Source organism: Oreochromis niloticus, linkage group LG6 (genome assembly GCF_001858045.2).
Source record: "Oreochromis niloticus isolate F11D_XX linkage group LG6, O_niloticus_UMD_NMBU, whole genome shotgun sequence".
Taxonomy (NCBI): domain Eukaryota; kingdom Metazoa; phylum Chordata; class Actinopteri; order Cichliformes; family Cichlidae; genus Oreochromis; species Oreochromis niloticus.
In genome coordinates this window covers 40,690,941-40,708,735 of record NC_031971.2, presented here as the reverse complement: position 1 = coordinate 40,708,735, position 17,795 = coordinate 40,690,941, and the positions used below count along the sequence as shown (strand labels likewise).

At 45.7% G+C, this 17,795-nt stretch overlaps 2 protein-coding genes across 6 annotated transcripts in view; one reads left to right on the top strand and one right to left on the bottom strand.

The window, feature by feature from the left end:
- The window catches only part of LOC100707400 (high mobility group protein B2), a 642,043-nt gene that overhangs the window by 247,571 nt on the left and 376,677 nt on the right, over positions 1 to 17,795 (bottom strand). The gene's annotated exons all lie outside the window — the stretch shown is intronic.
- Positions 1 to 17,795, top strand: part of sh3pxd2aa (SH3 and PX domains 2Aa) — a 98,154-nt gene that overhangs the window by 8,909 nt on the left and 71,450 nt on the right. For all 5 annotated transcript variants that reach the window (XM_025908409.1, XM_019360520.2, XM_019360524.2 and 2 more), the window contains exon 2: positions 6,568 to 6,648. In XM_025908409.1, coding sequence (XP_025764194.1) covers positions 6,568 to 6,648 — 81 coding nt within the window. The remainder of the gene's footprint in view (positions 1 to 6,567; positions 6,649 to 17,795) is intronic.

The following is a 17,795-nucleotide window of genomic DNA, read 5'->3' as shown; positions in this document are numbered from 1 at the left end:
TGTAATTAGCAGCCAATCAGACGATGTTTGCTGCTAGATTTATCCCGAGAGGCGGCAGCGGCGATGCAGAGTGTGTGCAGTTTATTTCAGGGAGTGGGAGGGCGTTCGCTTTAAGCGTGATATTTTGGGCTCGAGCAGACCTGGGACCTTGACGGTTGTGTTTTTCACTGCGGTTGCCATCACATACCCATCTGCTTCTGGGGTTTGGATCCTTTCACTGAGTCCACATCCTCCGGCCTGGCTCCCGTCTTACACTTAAGCTCAGCACGGATTTTCATCCGAGTCGAATTAAGTGGTCCAGAGGCATGATGGGAGGATGATAGTCTGGCATGCCATTAAGGTCAGAGGAGTTTATAGTGCTCTCATTCACACGCAGCCACTTGGTAAAATTGCAGTGCTGCGTGCTGTTAGATCCAAGTCTGTGTTGGCTGATCCACGTTGAGGTACTGCTGCAGAGAAATGACAAAGATTCACTCACAGTTTGCTCCCACACTCGATCGCTCGCTCAGCTCCAGGCTGATCCTCGTCACACGCTTCTGCATGACATCAGCATGACATCAGCATGACATCAGCATGACATCAGCAATCCAAAGCTGCAGTTTTAAACTCTGGAAACAGAAAAAAAGTCCAAACTCTGTCGTTAGCCGATCTTTAACCTCCACGCTACAGTCTGACAAGCCCGTCGACGTGACGTCGACCTGCACTGATGGAGGCAATGTTCCCTCTAAGCTGCGCACGTGCGCAATTGCGCACTGTTGGCACGGGCTCTGCGCAGAGAAAATCTGCGTTGCGCACACAAAAAAAATTCTAACCTGAATTGAAATTAAAGTAAATATGTGCCGACACCGGTGTTTTAGCTAGCAAAGCGGCGTGGCTGATGTGCAGTGAAGCCACGTTAATGACAACGTGTCCAACCATTGGAGATGTGAGCAGGACAGACGGAACAATTGATGGAAAAAGTGTGGACTTTATCCCAGTTTTTAAATTGTGTTGATCGGCCACGTAAAACCAGAGTTACGATAAAAATATTTGCAATGTTTGGTTTTCTTCCTGAATACTGTCGTTGTTTATATTTACTGCGGGAAGAAACGGTAAAAACGGCGTTTTATAAGGAAAACGCTCGAAAGCCTGTGAGCAAAAACAACACCAAAACACCCCCACCCTTTCCTATTGGTTGAAAAAAGTACCGTGTCGACCAATCAAAAAATGATATGGCAACGCGGCATCTAGTTGTTAAGAAACGGGGGGAAGTTTTAGGAGTGACGGCGGTGTTCTGAGATGTGAGAGATTTGAGACGTTTAGCGCAAATCTTGTGTAGTTAGTGTGTAGTTAGTGTGTAGTTAGTGTGTAGTGTAGTCAATAGTTTTGTTGTGTGTGTCAGAACAATGAGGCGGCTGCTGAATGTTACAGGTGTTACAGGAGTGATACATCTCCTGCTGTCAGGCCTGCAGGTATCAGGCTGTTGTTCTCCTTTATCTCATAGTGGACAGAAATGATTTATTCGAGTGGCACAAATAATTTGTGTGGCATCAGATTTGATGCAGAACAGCTGATTGTTCTGTAAATAGTTTGAAATGTTTATTTAAAAAAACGCCTTGGCTGCATTTTTAGGTAAACAGCTGCAAAAAACTTTGTTGTTTGCAAAACTCAGTAACTTTTTTGAAGAAGTAACTATATAATTAATTGCCCAACATTGGTCATTATATACTGTATTTTGCAGACAGAGTTACAGACTCTCTCCCAGACCACAGACTCATACTCATAATACAAGTCAGAGCTTTATTTAAAAAAAAAAAGAAAAAAAAGAAAGAAAGTTGTGTTTTCAAAATTGGAGTTCAAGTTATTTTCACTTCCAATAGTGTTAACATCCTACACAGGTCATGAACAGGATTTTTTACATTTTCATTGTAAGTGGGCTAAAGCAGTTAATTAAAAGTAGTCTAACATAAATGTAAATGCTGTAATTTGATTATTTTAATAAACCATGTAACTTGGATGGATTAGATGCTGGCGTGACCACAGTGCACACGTCTGCTGTCGCTCACAGTGGTCCAAGGGACGCTCAGGGAGTTTGTGTGTTCGCTCAGACACATGAAATATTAGAGGGAACATTGGATGGAGGACAGGGTAGCTAGTGCACTTCCTTACCTAACCCACTCAATAGTGGGAATGTATCCACAGCAGACCATTTCCAGCTGTGTCCTACATATGAGACAGTTGTGGAAAACATCCCCAAATTATGCAAAGTTCATGGGAAAAATGGCTTTTGCAGCCCGAAGGAACATGTAAAGTAATTTTAGTTAGAAAAGGTCGTGGAGGAATCTCATTTCAATTAAATTAAACTTAAACCTTCTAGTACGTCTGGAATCAGACTTTAGTTTGTTGCAGCGCTCACTGGTCACCTCATTAATGGCAACAACTTCATGTCTTCAGGTGTGTAGGCGTGGTCAAGCCGACCTGCTGAAGATCAAACAGAAAGTCAGAGCGACACATGGGTCTGATTATTCTCTTCCCACACAGACGTCTGTAGTGTTCACAGAGGATGGAGAAAATATCCAGCGAGCGACGGTTCTCCTGGTGAAAATGCTTCAGTGATGACAGATCTGAGTCGACTGATCAGACTTCTTCAAGCTGATAGCAAAGCAACAGTAACTCAACGCTAGTTACAGCCACGGTAGGCAGAAGAGCATCTCTGAACAGCACAGCATGGCTTAAAGCAGATGGAGAACACAGATAAGAACAGGAAGCTGAGGCTAAGCTTCACGCAGACTCCTCTAAACCGAAAACCTTTGCCTGGTCTGATGAGTCTCAAAATTTAAAGACGGGAGGGTCCGAATTTGGAGTAAAGCACATGAAAGCATGGATCCATCCTGCCTCGGATCAGCGGTTCAGGCTGGTGTAATAGTGTGGGCACACTTTGGGCCCCCTAATCCCAACTGAGCGTTCTTTGAACTCAGGTCAACAGCGACAGTCTGAGTGTTGTTTTTATGGTCTTTATCAAGGCTGTCAACATGGACCAAAACCTGTCATGGATCAATCTGAGCCACGGGAATGAAAGCAGAAGCAGAGAAACTAATGAGGCAGCCGGTGACTCTGTGGTGTTTGGTGACCCAGTCTGTCCAGGAGACAAAGTCCCAGCATCACGTCACTCTGTAGATAATCATATAGAAAACGATGCCGTAGTTATTTAGATGTTTTTACATTCAGCGTCACGTCGTCTTCATCGTTCTGCTGCAGGTAAAGAGCAGCTGTTACTGAGCACAGTGACACTGATGCAGCTGGACCGTCACACTAATACTGGTACAGATATTTGAATCTGTGCACCGGCTTAAACACAGAGATGGCACTGATGTTATGAACTGATTTATTTTTTTAAATAAACTGCTTAAAAATAATTGTCATTAAGCAAAAACCAGCTGTGAGGCAGACCCTCCATCCACCCTCAGGCATGCCCCCCCCCCAGTCTGATGTGGGCTGCCGTTTACAAGAGCACGCGTTTGTGTGTTTCTGCTTCCTTATTTATGATTACATGAAGCTTTGAAGGTGGGACGAGGCCTCGTGTTACCCGAGGACACCTCAACCAGTTGATTTAGTTTTTAAAACTCTTTTCTTTGACATGAGCGAGCAGTAAAAAGAGTTCTTTGCTTCTTCTCACAAGTCCTTGTTACGCTACAGAAACCACAGAGACACTTGGATGTTGCTGACTGTGGCTGGCTGAGCCATTTTTGGGATTTTGTAACTCCGCAGGACCCCGGGGAGCACATTTTCATAGCAGTAAATGCCAGAGCTAATCACTGTGGTGACACCCCACCGTGCACGTTTGTCGGTGCAGTGTGACAGTCGCAGCTTCTGCATGCCAGCAGCCGTGTTTGCATGAGAGCGAACGTACCGCGGTGGCTCGTTGCCAGCAGCAGCGAGGCCTTTTAACCCTCCGCCTTTGTTGTGGAACTTCCTTTGTTCGGGCTGTTGCCCTTCCTGCGTCAACGTCAGGGCCTTTGACTCAACCTCATTCATCTCGCCGCTGCTCTTCAGACTCTTGGCAGGTACGGAGGGTTGGAGTGACGGCGTAAGATCAGTCCCAAAAGATGGAGTCTGCTGAAATAAAGAGCAGCAATGGCTGACCGGGGAAACACACACCGCCTGTTTCATGCTATACGTGAGGCAAAGGCAGTTGTTTCTGTTCACATTGTGACTTGATGCTGAGTGATTCCTGTTTGCACTGCGTCCAGGCCACTTCACTGAAATGCTTTGCTGGGTGACAGTGCTATTTTACTACAAATCACTTGATAATGGCCGTTTAAGTCGTACAGAGTGTACTTGCCAGATGTATATAGCATATATTGGATCAGTCTCTGGCAACATCAGCGGAAAAGCCTTCATCCTAGATTTGAAACCACGATAAACATCAGTGTCTCTTTGTCATAGTTACGATCCTTACCTTGATTTCAGCAGCTTTAGTTGCCTCAAACCCGCAAGAACTAAAGTCCAGAGCCTGCCACGAGGATGACCGGGAGTTTCTCCCACAGCCAAAATGCTTTAATTGCCTAAATGTAACGAGCACTACAAACAAAAAAAGTTAAAGGCTTTAAATAAAACCCATACTTTATTCACACTACGACACAGAAAACATGTCAAGGTCTAAACGCACGTTTGAACGGAGACATTTTTAAATTTCATGAGGGAAAAAAAGAGCACATTTTTAATTCGTGATGGAGCAACGACTGGAAACTGAAACTGAACTAAGAAGAAACAAATCCGGTTAACTGGCAACACGTCAGTCACATGATGCAGAAAGAGCATCTTTGAGAATCAGACTGTGCATCTGCAAAATGTGGAAGAATTTCAGAATAATGTTCTTCAAGGTAAACTTTTGTAGACCATCTGATCTGTTACAGCAGCGGTCCCCAACCCCCGGGCCACGGGCCGGTACCGGGCCGTGAGTCGTTTGAGGCTGGGGTGTGAAATTTATGGTTTTCAGGGTTTTTATCATTAACTCGGTTCCCCTGGGTCTTTTCCCGTGTTGTAGCTGTGTGTCTTATTTTGAAAGAAATATTTACGTGTTACCATAGCAACCAGAGAGCGTTAAGGGGCAGAGAGGAGGATGTTACTCTCAATGTTGTTGGTGCATTTCAGGAGGACGCTGCTAATAAAGTTACACAGTGAATTCATGTTTATTATTATATTTACAAAATCCCACCGTTTGTGTCTCGGTCGTATCGTTTTATTTTGTTGTATTTATCCGCGACACCTTAAAGGCCGGTCCGTGAAAATATTGTCGGACATTAAACCGTCCGTGGTGCAAAGAAGGTTGGGGACCGCTGAGTTACAGGACATAATATCATCAAAACGTGATGATGTCACAGACGCTGCCGTCGGATTCAGAATGAGCTTTCTCAGTTTACTCATTTGATGTGTTTAGATTTTAAATAATATTTAAAAGTCACTTTTAACCATGAAGGTGAACTTTTATGTAAACGTAATCCTTTTTGTATTTGTAATGAAGGTGTCTGATATGCTGTCCACTGTATTTCCATCCATTTGGAACCAAAATATAAAAATCTGTATTTAGGGCGTCTCATATTTGGCCTTTAACTGCACAGGACAGGAAGCAGTTCGTGCAGCATTACGTGTTGCTTGGTGAACAGTTGTTTCATAAATTGCTAATAAACACATTCAGAGATGATTTTAATATTTATTCTCACTTCGTATCGTTTTGGCGGTGGGTTTGTTTTAACATTTTTTCTTGGGGCTGACTAAAACCTCTTTGGGCTGCGCCAAAAATTCCTTTATGCAGAAAAAACTTTCAGTCTTATTGAATTTCTTTCGATTGTGCCCACGGCAGCTCGAGCTTGCAGTCTAATGTTACGTAACAGCTTATCCACTCGAGTAATTTCACATCCAGGTCTTCTCTGAGCGCCTTTATAACAGCAATTGAGAGATCCCACCTGCTCTTAACGTCTCTGATGAAAGTTTCCTGGCCTCCGGATCCGTTACCTTGGTTATCTATGTTTCATTAGATTAGAGATGATGGCAGCATCACTTACCTCCTCTTGACAGATAAATGGACTCTATCTCAATCTTATCAGGCCTCTCAGGGCTGCAGCGAGGCTTCGTCTGGCAGGGTAAAGGCCGCCAGGTCAGTGTGCGGGAAAAAGAGGGATGATGTCACCATCCATCTTGTGGCTGGTTGGCGGTTTTATGACCGTCAGCTACTGTGAAGCATCAGTGCTTTAGGCAAATGATTGCGAGTTTGCTAATCCTTGCAGCACTGGAGGAAACGGAGCAGCTGGACAGACAGAAAACCATTACGAGTACAGTTATTGATTATTTGTTTGCCATTGACCAAGCGTCCCTCTATTACCCCTCACCCACCCAACTTTGTGCACACGACAACTTGAGAAAGAACTTCACACCGTAGGTGCATCTATGTGGTGCTTCGTTTCTGTCACGTGCTGCGTTTGTGAATTTCAGTCCCAGCTTGTGTGCTTTTTTTTCAGGTGCAAGTCTTCTGGATTCAAGAGATTAAACCAAGCTGCAGTTTTAACTGTGCCTTCTTTGTCTTTGCAGGTGTATCTCATCAATGTCACCTACTCGGACAACACCTCTCACATCATCTACAGAAGATACAGCAAATTCTTTGACCTACAGGTAATCCCCCATCAGTCTCAGCCCGCCCTGCTGCCCCGTGTGGGCCGTGTTTGGATTGAAGTCCCCGATGCCGCCGCCCGCTGATGTATTCTTCAGCAGGTCGAGCGTGTGAACTTGCAGCATTGTTTTGTATAGATTAATGTGTAAACCTGGCACCCGTTTGCTGCTGCTGCCGTGTCTCCGGCCGTGTTCGCCACACCTCGCCGCCTCAATGAATCAATGTGTGAGTTAGTAATTGGTCGGGGAGCGGGGGAGACGTGGTTTGTATGCCTCAGCCTGCGCCTCTCTCTCCTCCCGCTCTTCTTCTTTCCTTTCTCGTCTCATCGCTGGCTTGGCCTCAAAACGTCAGGGAGCTGACAGGCCTTTTTTTATGGTACAAGCAAGAAAGCCCCATGGAAGTCAAATTTAATGTACCAGGCTTTGCAGTGGCTTGTCGTTAGATTCTCTTGCTACGGGCTGCTCTGATTGGTGGCTTCTTTAAGTAGAGTTTTTTTCTGCTTTGCTGTCTTGGCTCAGACGCTTTACTCCCTTGTTTAAAATGTTGTTGCGTTGTCTCTTTGGGACTATTTATTTTGGAATGAGGCAGGAGTGGGAATGAAAACCTTCCCTGTATCTTTCACATGGACTCTTCCATACTGAGAGAATGTTTATGTGCTCTGCTTCAGGCCCCTTGCACCTTTGCCCTACTGCAAGCTGATACCATATGTAGAGTGCACCAGGGGTCTACCAATAACTAGTAAATATAACAGAGCCATAGTGTGAGAGTTACAGGGAGCACATCTCAATAGCTCCAGTGTGCTTGTCCAGCAGGGAATGATGTTTCAATCAGCAGAGGAAAGGTCCTTCCTGAAAGGTCCCATTGATGACCACTGGGGCAGTGAAAAATAGACCCTCACCCCTACTGCAGCTGATTAGTCCCAAAATGGAATAAAGAGAGAGGTAGAGTAATAAACACAGAACAGTATGAATGCTTCATATACTCTCAGAAAGAATAAAGTACCTTATTGTAGTGGTTGAACAGCTGGGGTGGTGTAGGGGGGCTTATTTACACCCTTGTGGTTTGTTCTCTATCAAAGTCGCCCTCGAACCTCTGGTGACAGTTTTTTTTGGTCTGGTGACAGTAATTACAGTCTGTGATTAAACCTGCAACTCTAAGAGTGAACATAATATTTTATCCAATGTCTTTGTGTGTTTTGCCAAACACAGATCGACTGAGATCACAGATTGTGGAAGATGTGGTGCAAATATGCACCTTTTTTTTAATCAGTTCCTTTTAGGGCTGCCACAAACGATTATTTTGATAGTCGACTAGTCACCGATTATTTTTGCGATTAGTCGACTAATCAGATCATGCATCCATTGGACGTAAAATGTACAGCTTATTGCACCAGCATGCGTCTGCTCTTATATAACTATCATTAGCTTACAGCTTGAAGTGTTTAAGGTATGTGCTGACTAAAAATAAAGACAAGATGATAGTTTATTACACTTTTAATGAAATTTGCAGATTGTTTCAGTGAAGTTTAATAAACTCAGCCGTCTGCTCCTTGCTATCTAAAATATAACAGGACACCGGAGTATGTTCTCGAGCATCTCACACTTCTGATAATCAGTTGTCTGCTTGACGTTTATTCATCTGTGCAAAAACTATAACTTTATTTCTCAGCCAAACCAATTTACTCAGGAACAAATAAAATACTAAAAAAAAGCCAAACAATAACATTTTTAAGTTATCTAAGTGACTTATATTACATGTTTAACCCGAGTAAGCGAAAGACGGCGGTGAGTTTGAAAACGATTTGCCGGGAGTCCGGTGTTCTCACCGACTCTAATGAGCCTAGAAACCCGGCTCGCTATCGAGCTGGTGGGTAACAGACCTCTCCGAAAACGTCGGAGCGCTTTTGAAAATATGTGGTGTCTTGATAGACTGAGCAGATATTTGAGGTTTACACAGCTACATTCTCACCTGAAAATATGTTAAACGTTTATTTTGTGACCCAGAAAGAATAATAATTGTAATATTAAAACTAACTAGCTGCCGCCATTGTTGACAACTGCGCTGGGCCGCGCTATGAATTCTGGAACACAGTTTCTTCTTCTTCGGGGTTTAACGGCAGCTGGCATCCTTGTACATGCAGTGCTGCCATCTTCTGTTTCAGTCCGTTATTACACTCTTAAATACTACTACTTATTCCTGCGTCTTTTGGGATCTTACAAAGCTTCAAACGACGCGTCGACTATTAAATTAGTCGTCGACGATTTTAATAGTCGACGTAATCGTGACTAGTCGACTAATCGTGGCAGCCCTAGTTCCTTTCTGGTCCTTAAATGTCCACAAATCCTATAACTAGCTCCAGACAGCACATTTGTGGCGGTTGTACCCGTGGGGACGTGAGTGGACTTTGGATTTATCACAGCTAATTGTCAGAACATCAGAAACAGATTGCATGTAATTTCCAGCTTGGCCCCATTCAGTAGCAGACTGGTAGCAGGCAGACTGGTGGGTCTGCAGACTGCTGGCAGACTGGCTCCTTCTTATAGCAACATTTATGGCAGGTCTTAGTGAAAGTCAGAGAGGTTTATCCTATTTTATAAAACAGTTATTAATGATAATAATTCTGTATTGATGTGGTGTTTGGTGATTTGCACCTCTAATATTCACCTCGCTGTCTACAAGAGCGAGGTCCTCAAATTGCCTGGGAGAAAACTAATGAGCCTTAATGGTTCCTGGGTAGCTTTGTACAAAATGACTCCCAGTCAGCAGCAGGATTGATTTTGTTAGGTATATGAGATGGCACGGGGGCAAAGGTCGTTTAACTTGGTTCCTTTATTGAGTCAAATATAGTCGTGTCAACAGAGTTTGGCTGCTTTTCAATCAGCTCTGTTGTGAAGAATCTTCTGGTAAATATTTCAAACATTTACCAAATGCCCTCTTTAAATCGCACTGCAGTACCTCAGCTCCAGCACGGCTCCCCTTGCCCGGTTTCTTGATGTTTCCATTTCCACGGTGACATTCATGAATAAAACCACCGCTGGCAGCAGTGACAGGCCAGCTTTCTAATCCTCTCTGTCGGTGTGTGCACTCAGAGTGAAGTTCTCCCTGCCAGACTTTGATCTCTCTCGATGGCTTTGATGGAGGCTTTTTGATCTCATTGTTTCCAGTGAGACCTGGAGCCTCTCCTGTCCAAACATTTATCTGCTGCGGGGTCCCCGCTGCTTTCAAGCCGCCTTGCTGTAACCCTAAGGGAGAAAAACACGGACTGGAGCTCTGAAACTGCCGGAGAGCAGTTTAACCAAATCCTTGGCAAACACCGCTGGGGATTCCAAGACAGTTTCCTAGTAATAACCAGACCGGGCCGTGTTCCTGGAAACACTGGCCCCGCTTCCAGGCTGCCATCCAAATGAGAGGGACCACAGATGTTGCTTTGACTGACTTTGTATAGGTTGAGTCACGGAAACAAGCTCTTTATGTTGTGCTGAATGCACGGGCAGTGAAGCTCACATGCTTTGATGTTAGTCACACATGAAGAGTGGTTTGAATGTAGCCAAAAACTCTGAAGTTCACAAATCCTTCAGTTTCAAAGCGCTTCTGTCTGCACAGCGCAGAGAATGTGTTAAGGTAAAAATAATAGGAGCCATATTAGTGCTATTTTGTGTCCCTCTGTGAAAAAGGAAGTCATTTACGGATAATAGAATGAATATATTAGTGCAAAGTGTTGCCAGAATCGCCCTGGAGGGAACCATTTTTTCTGTACTTTCACTCTGTTAGGAGTGTGTTGGATCCCACACTCTAGAACAAAGGTTTTACCTCCGTCTGCCACCGTCGTCCATCCAGTATCACTTTATTGGATGGTGGTTTTTCTGGCAGTTTTTCCCGACATTTCACTCGATGGCGTTTACGTTTAAATAATGAAAAAAGTCAAAGATAAACTGCTGCTGATGGAAGTCACAGATGTCACTATTATTTAGCTGCCCTCACTATCTGGAACCAGTTTGCTAAACTAATTAATGCTGTGATTGGTGTCCAACCAGTAAATGAGCAGGGCTGATCTGGTCTGTGAAACCAGCATCCTCCCAGTGGTGTCTGGGCCGACTCTGAGATGGAGGAGCTCCGTCATCGTGAAAGTAGCAGCTTGCATCTCCTTCAGTATGATTGCTCGATGTCCCGGTGGAGCTTGTTGCTGTTGCAGACACCGCCGCCTCAGAGCTTCTTTAGCCACAAAGCTTTGACCAGCTCACATTCATCAAGACGACTAAAACCCCAAATAGTCATAAATAGTTGGGCAGTTAAACTTTGTGTTTCACAGCTCGCTGAGCTCTGTTTGGTGGCAGAGTCATCGACAGTGTTTCCACACGCCCTGGTACAGCGCAGTGCTGTGATGACACATGAGAAGCTGCTCCTGGAGCACACATACCTGAAGCATAAGCACATACATTTGCACCAGTCCTCCTCATTGACTGGCTCCTGCTGGCTGCTGTGCACGGATGTGGTTTTGACTCAGACCTGACTGAGCAGCTCTGGCAGAAGTGCCTGAGTTAATCATCAGGTGGATAGAAACTGGGACAGGGAGCAGCCCAGGTCAGCCAGCGGTCCCGGGAGGAAAGGTGGACTGATAATGACGAGATGATGAAGCAGTGGAGAGCTGGAACATGAAAGCTTTAACGGTAAGTGACGGTACTGAGGATTAAGATTCAGGCTGATGACGACGCCGGTGATGCAGGTGGAAGACATGAGTATTCTGATCATCTGCGTTTCTTCGAGGTCACTCTTTACAAAACAGGCTTTTGTATTCCAGGAAGCCGTGAGGAGCGGGTGATGGCGCTCCGGGTGTCCTTGGGCCTCCGCTGAAGTTTGTCTATTTAAAGCTGTGGCCTGGCTCTGTGAAGGAAGGCCTCTGACTCACGCCTTTACGAGGGCTCTTCATTTGTGCTCTGTCGGCACGCGCCTTCACAAGCACTCTTTTTCTTCTTTGCCCGAGTCCGCACTCACACGAGCTTCCCTACAGCTACTGAATGTGCGGCTCAGGGAGGTTTTCATGCTACGTCTTTCCAAAAATCCCTTTTATTAGCTGCTCAGTCTCAAGGCTGGAAGCAGCTTAACAGATGCTAGCAGCAGGCTTCTGGTAAAACAGCAGCGTGTATATATTCAGCACAGCAAATTACACAGTCGCTGTGGTCAAATCGCTTACACAGAAGGTCACTGAATCGTGAATCTCTAACCTCTATGTGGGCTGTTTGATGGAAACGTGTGTCTAGACCGCGAGGCATTATCGGTATGCCATCCTCGAGGACAAATTGCTGAATGGACAGAGCGCTAGCTCAGCCTCTTTGTCCTTGAGGTGCTTTGTGGATGAACTGTAACTCAGCCCATTGTTTCAGGTCGAGGATAAAAGCTGCTTTATTTTATTTATGGGCGTGTGCGCCTGAGAGAAAAGAGAGCGGGAGGTACAGACAAAGGAAGGACACCTACACGCCAAACACTGGACGTGTCCCTCCCAGTTTCAATCAAGCAGTTGAGAAGACGGCTACAGGCCGGGTCCTCACTGGACCCAGAGCAGAGGGGGGGAGTATGCAGCGTTTCCCACAGTCACAGCGAAGGGATCGGGAGAGGGGCTAAATTTAGGATGAATGAGCACAGTTCATTTGTTTGTGGGACGTTTCCGTGGCTTGAAACAGTCAGCAGTGTGACTGGAAGTGTTTCAAGGAGTGAGAGAGGCGAGCAGAAGGAAGCGCGACAGCCGACGCTGATAGAAAACAGTTTTAAACATGAAACACGAAGCAGAAATGCTGCGTGTGGTTAAGCTGAAGGCAAGATGAAGTAGCCTTTATAATGAGCACAAAGCCTCCCGACACCGATGAACGTTGGTGTGTCGTCACCAACAAACAGCCAGTTAACCCTCTAAAGCCAGAAGCTGTTTCTGGCTTCAGTGTTTCTCACGGAGCTTCTGATTGCTCTCGCTCCCAGAGACGGGCAGCATGAAGTGCATGCTGGGAGTTCATGGCTGCACGTCTGTCACTTATTCTGTTTTCATGCCATTTTGTGGCCCGACTCTGAGGTCAGTGCAGACTTAAAGCTCTATTTTTACAGTAGTTTTGTGTTTCTGTGCAGCTGTGTCCTCCCTCCTGCACTTCTTCTCCCGACTTCGGCCGGTTGCAATATTTGATTAGATACGGAGGCGGCCTGCAGATAGAAGGCCTCTGCACGTTCCCACAGTGTGCTTCCTCTGTTTCCTTTGCTGCCTGTTACCTGCGATGTATGTGGTAGCTGACAGACTTCTGGCTGTCTCAGTCTGGCTTTCTTTCCTCTCTCTTCTCCACGCTCAGCTGGTCAGGCTTCGTGTTTCTGTGCAGCTCAAGGTCTTCTCCGCCGCTGAGCTCCGAAGGAGACTCGATGAAAACTTGGGAGAGCTCCGGCAGCTTCACGCTGAGCTTTGAACAAAGAAGTTGCTCAAGGTTTTTTTGCTTTTTCATTACATTTCTGCCCAAGAATGACGTGCCTTTGTTCGCCGTTTGATGAATAACACAGTATTTATTTTACACTCCTGCGGCGTCTGTTGTTCAGAGAGGGCGGGTGGTGTTCTCTGTATGTCCGGATATTGTTGAGCACAGAGCAGCTTTCACTGTTCAGTGACTGAACAACAGATGTTATCAGCAGTGGGGTGAAAAATAAATACACGAAGTATAAAACATGACTCCGGCTACTGGTGAGACTGAGACGTGGAGGAAGACTCTGGGAAAATGGAGGAAGACTGTTTGGCCCATCTGAAGCAACGAGTGTGTTCAAATTTTATTTTGGGAGCTCGACAAACAGTCGACGTTTCCAGAAGACATTGTCATGACATCGCTCCGACCGGGCTTCACAAACAGCTGATCGATCTGGGACTCGGTGCCCAAGGAAGAAGCAGCAAGTGAGAAGAACCAGGAGCTGGTGGAGAGAGACTGGAAAGTGCTCAGAGAGGCTTTGCAGGATGGTCATTCTGCAAAATCCTCAAACGACTGAGCCAATCAGGGCCTCAGTCTGTAAGGCACTCGGTGACTTTGGATTAAAAGGTTGATCCGTGATTGGTTGCTGGTGGGATGCAAGTCGGGGCTTAATTAATCCCAGCTGGGTCTAATGTTTAAAGACACAAACCCCCCCCGTGACCCCACCACTGCAGAGCGCTGAAGATGCATCCCAGAGAGATCATCTAGAAGATGGATAGATGCATCTTTCACGCGCTGCTGGGAAGACGCTTCACTTCAGGAACCAGATGGTGGGAATGTTTGCAGGAGCGCGTCCCAGCTGAGTTGGGGGAGAGAGAACCGACGTGCAACCAGATGTTGTTGGTTTTGGTGGCGATGTTTAATGTCCACAAGCAAGAACGGGACAAACTGAAGGGCGTGAGAGTGCTGCCAAATCAAAGACGGGAACAAAACCAACCAGCTCACAGGATGACTAAACTACAAACTGACTCCTGGCCAAGAAGAAAGCACCGCTGCCTTTGCTCCTGGTGTGTGTGCAGTGTGTGAGTATGTGTCTAAACCTGGCCCAGCCTCAGGCAGCAGCGAGTAACTCCACCTAGTATCTGCCTGTTAGCAGAACACATCCTCCCAGTGTCTGCCTGTAGGAATTTATCAACTAAATCACAGCCCACCCTGAGTCGCAGCCCTGTTGGGCTTAAATAGGGCAGCAACTAGGAGAATCCACTGATTGGTGGGTTGGACTGGGCTCTCTTCCAATCAGTAGTGAGCGCAGCGAGGCATCACCGCGGCCCGAGGACGGCATGGTAACATCTACACTTCCCCCAAATCACTGTGAGAGTGGACGATTCACCAGAACAGATATGACCTTTGTGATCTGCACAGACAAACTAGGCCCACTCATGAAGATTATGCACCACTCATGGTCAAAACATCACTAATAAAGCTTTGCAGCATGGAGATCCTGATGCTAGTACCTGTGGTCCTGCGGCGTCACAGAGCAGTCGAGTTTATGCGCTCGGCCACTTGTTTAAAGCCCCACCGAATAAAACATTAAGCACATTTGTAAATTATGATAATTCAAAGAGTCAGAAAGGAGATTATTCAGGATTCATATGCTAACGATTTATCACTCACAACTCATTAACCAAGGAGTGTGTTCATTTTCTCAGTTCATAGCAGGAATATGCAAACCAGCAGCTACATCCATGTGTCATACAGTGCGTCCTGCAAATTAGTGACATCAGGACTCCTCAGTTGTTACTAAGATTCGCTCTTTTTAGTTTTAAAATGTGGGCTGAAACTTGCCCGACACAGTCTGCTGTTTGCTCTTTAATGCTATAAACGTGCTAAAGGAAACCTCGGTCTAATGCTGTGTATTTGAAAGTAAATCGAGCGTGCTTCCTTAATCTGACGCCATCTACGCTCTGCTAACGCCTGGAACGTCTCCCATCAGTCATTCCAAACACTAACTTGTGCTGAATCCAGGACTGAAGTTCTCACAGTGCTCCTTATCTGCAGTATCGGTGGCCGGTCCCAGCCCAGCTTTATCTCGCTGCCTGTAGGTTAATAAACAAGGACTGAGTAAACAGCAGGCAGGATAGGACACATGGGAGAGGTCGAGGTAGAGGAGCACAGAGATAACAGATGAGGGAAAATCTCTCATGCTGTCGTCTCCCTTTTTCGTTTGCCTCCCTCCGCACTCGTCACGTCTCCCCTGCTGCCTCACACTCTTCGTTCACATCAACCTCCTGCAACTTGTCGATCTGCGTCTCTGCCTGCATATCTGTTTTCTTCACCTGTCTCTGGCTCTTTGCAAAAATGCCTTCCTGGCTTCAACCTTCACCACCTGTGCGCCCTCCTATCTCCTCCCCAGCCGATCCACCGCAGCTTCTATCCTCCCGCGGTCGAGTGCTTTCGCCAACTCGGCGCTCTTCTTCGTGCACATCTCGTCAGTTTGCGTGTCCGTGGACGTGCATGCACACGTTTGCATGTGGGTGTATGCGTGATGCCTGAGATGCTGGCGTTTTCTCCTGATTACCCAGGCAGTCTTTCTATTACGGCGTGATCCAATTTAACCCCGCGGGGACCTCTCCATCTCAGTCGGATTACATTTTATAGTGCAGACACAGGAGGAGCTTTAAAGGAAATAAAAGACCTTTGAATTAAAACCCTTTAACAAACCATAATACCATTTACACTTGGAAAGTTGGCCTCTGCATGCTGACCCTATGGAATTAATTATGTCCCTAAAAGGAAATGGTAAAAATGTGAGCGTGCAAATGGAAACAGCAACGCAAAAGTGTTACCGCTGCGTAATAACAAACGTTTACATGTTAATGCACGGAAATATGCATGCACATTTCTGCAGCTTTAGCGTGCCGGTCTCACCTGTTTGAGGATAGTAAGTTTTAGCATTCATTGATTAAATGTTTCACTATTGGAAACTTGATGTGGTGTGCTGCCTCTTCGATGGTTTCAGACACACAGCTACAGTACTGTGCAAAAGGCTCGAGCACCTCTAATTTCTTCATATTTTGCTCTGAGCATGGGGCATAGGTGCATGAATGTGTTGAAACATGAGCTAATGTATATGAAAATCCACTGCAGAGGCAAAAACAGAGTTTGTCCAACTCTAACAAGCTTGAAAGTCGATATTTGGTTCGAGCGCCTTTATTCTGCAGCACAGCTGGAAGTTTCTGAGGAAGCCTTCTTATTATGTCTTTAAGCAGTCTGCAGGAATAGTTTTGGACTGACGTTCAAAGGTCTTCTTTGGATGTTTCTGCCTTTTGTTCTGTTCTCTGTCACAATGATCCGTCACTGCTTCATGATGCTGAAGTCTGGGCTCTGACGAAGCTGATCCGTGACTAGCATGTGTGTTTGGGATCATCCTGATGCTTTCCAGATTGAATTGCATGCTGGATCAGAATCTGATGGTATTTTCTCAGGTTCATAATTCCTTCAACTTTAACAGGATCTCCAGCACCACTGTCTGAAGTGCAGCCCTGCACCGTGTTTCAGCGATGTCTGCAGACACTTGCTGCTGTGCCTCGCTCACCACTCTCCTCACATGTTGAATGCTCCCTCAGTTCTTGTGTAAGTTTCATACTTCAGCCTTTCCTCTCTGCGTCCCTTCCTTATGAATGGCTTCTGGACAGCCGCTCGTCCACGCAGACATTTCTGATGAGGCTTCAGTGAACAGTAGATGGATCAGCTGAAGGTACAGATTAGTCGTCAGGTCTCTGCTGGATTGTTTTTCTGTTTCTTTATGATGTGATTTTCAGATATTATTCATCTACTGTAGTTTTTTTTTAGGCCTGTCACTTCTTCTGTTCTGCATGGACACGCTGCACACCATGCTGAGACCAAGTTTGCAGCTAATAGCACTTCTGCAGTCAACGTGCTTCTGTAGAAATGCTATTTTATGCCTGTCAGACTGTGTTATCTTTGGCATTGTTCATAGTTTCAGCTAAACAAATGGAAATGAATGTAGTGTTTTTGGCTTCTCGTAACAAAGAGTCTAAAGATGCATTTAAAACTGAGTCTTTGCCAGCTTTTCTCTTATGTGTAGACTCGTTGGTTGATCTTGAGTTGGGGGCCTTTTCACGGTTCGAGGACTCAGAGGTGTCTGTGCAGTTTGAGGACTGAGTGAAAAAGCAGCCAAAGTCCAGAGAAAACTGTGACAAACCTTCAAAAAACCTCGAACCATTACTCAACACCGCCAAAATTATGCAAAAGATATGAAACCTTGCCCAGTTCTTATGAATGGGAGCAACTGGTTTATAGTCACAGTTATAATTCTGGTCTCAGTGAGATTTTGTTTCCCGTTGGCGTCCTGTGCGTGACCACTGGTGGAAATTAACAGCAGGGTTGGTATTAGGTCACGGCAGCAAGTTCATGAATGTGTAACACACAACAGTTGGTCCAAAGTTTGATTTCACATAAAACAGTCTTTTATCCTCTCCACGAGTTCCTTGTGTATAAATAACTTGGCACCAATCAGGGACGGCTAATTCGAATCCACATTTTTCTGGTTTCTTCCACTTGGTTTCCAGTATTTTCTGCCTCCTGCTTCTCTCAGCCCACTCGTGGTTATATTCCAAACCTCACTTCTCATTTACCATCCCCACCCTCAGCCATGCAGTGCACTGAGAACCAACACACACACATTCACCCCGTAGGGAGGA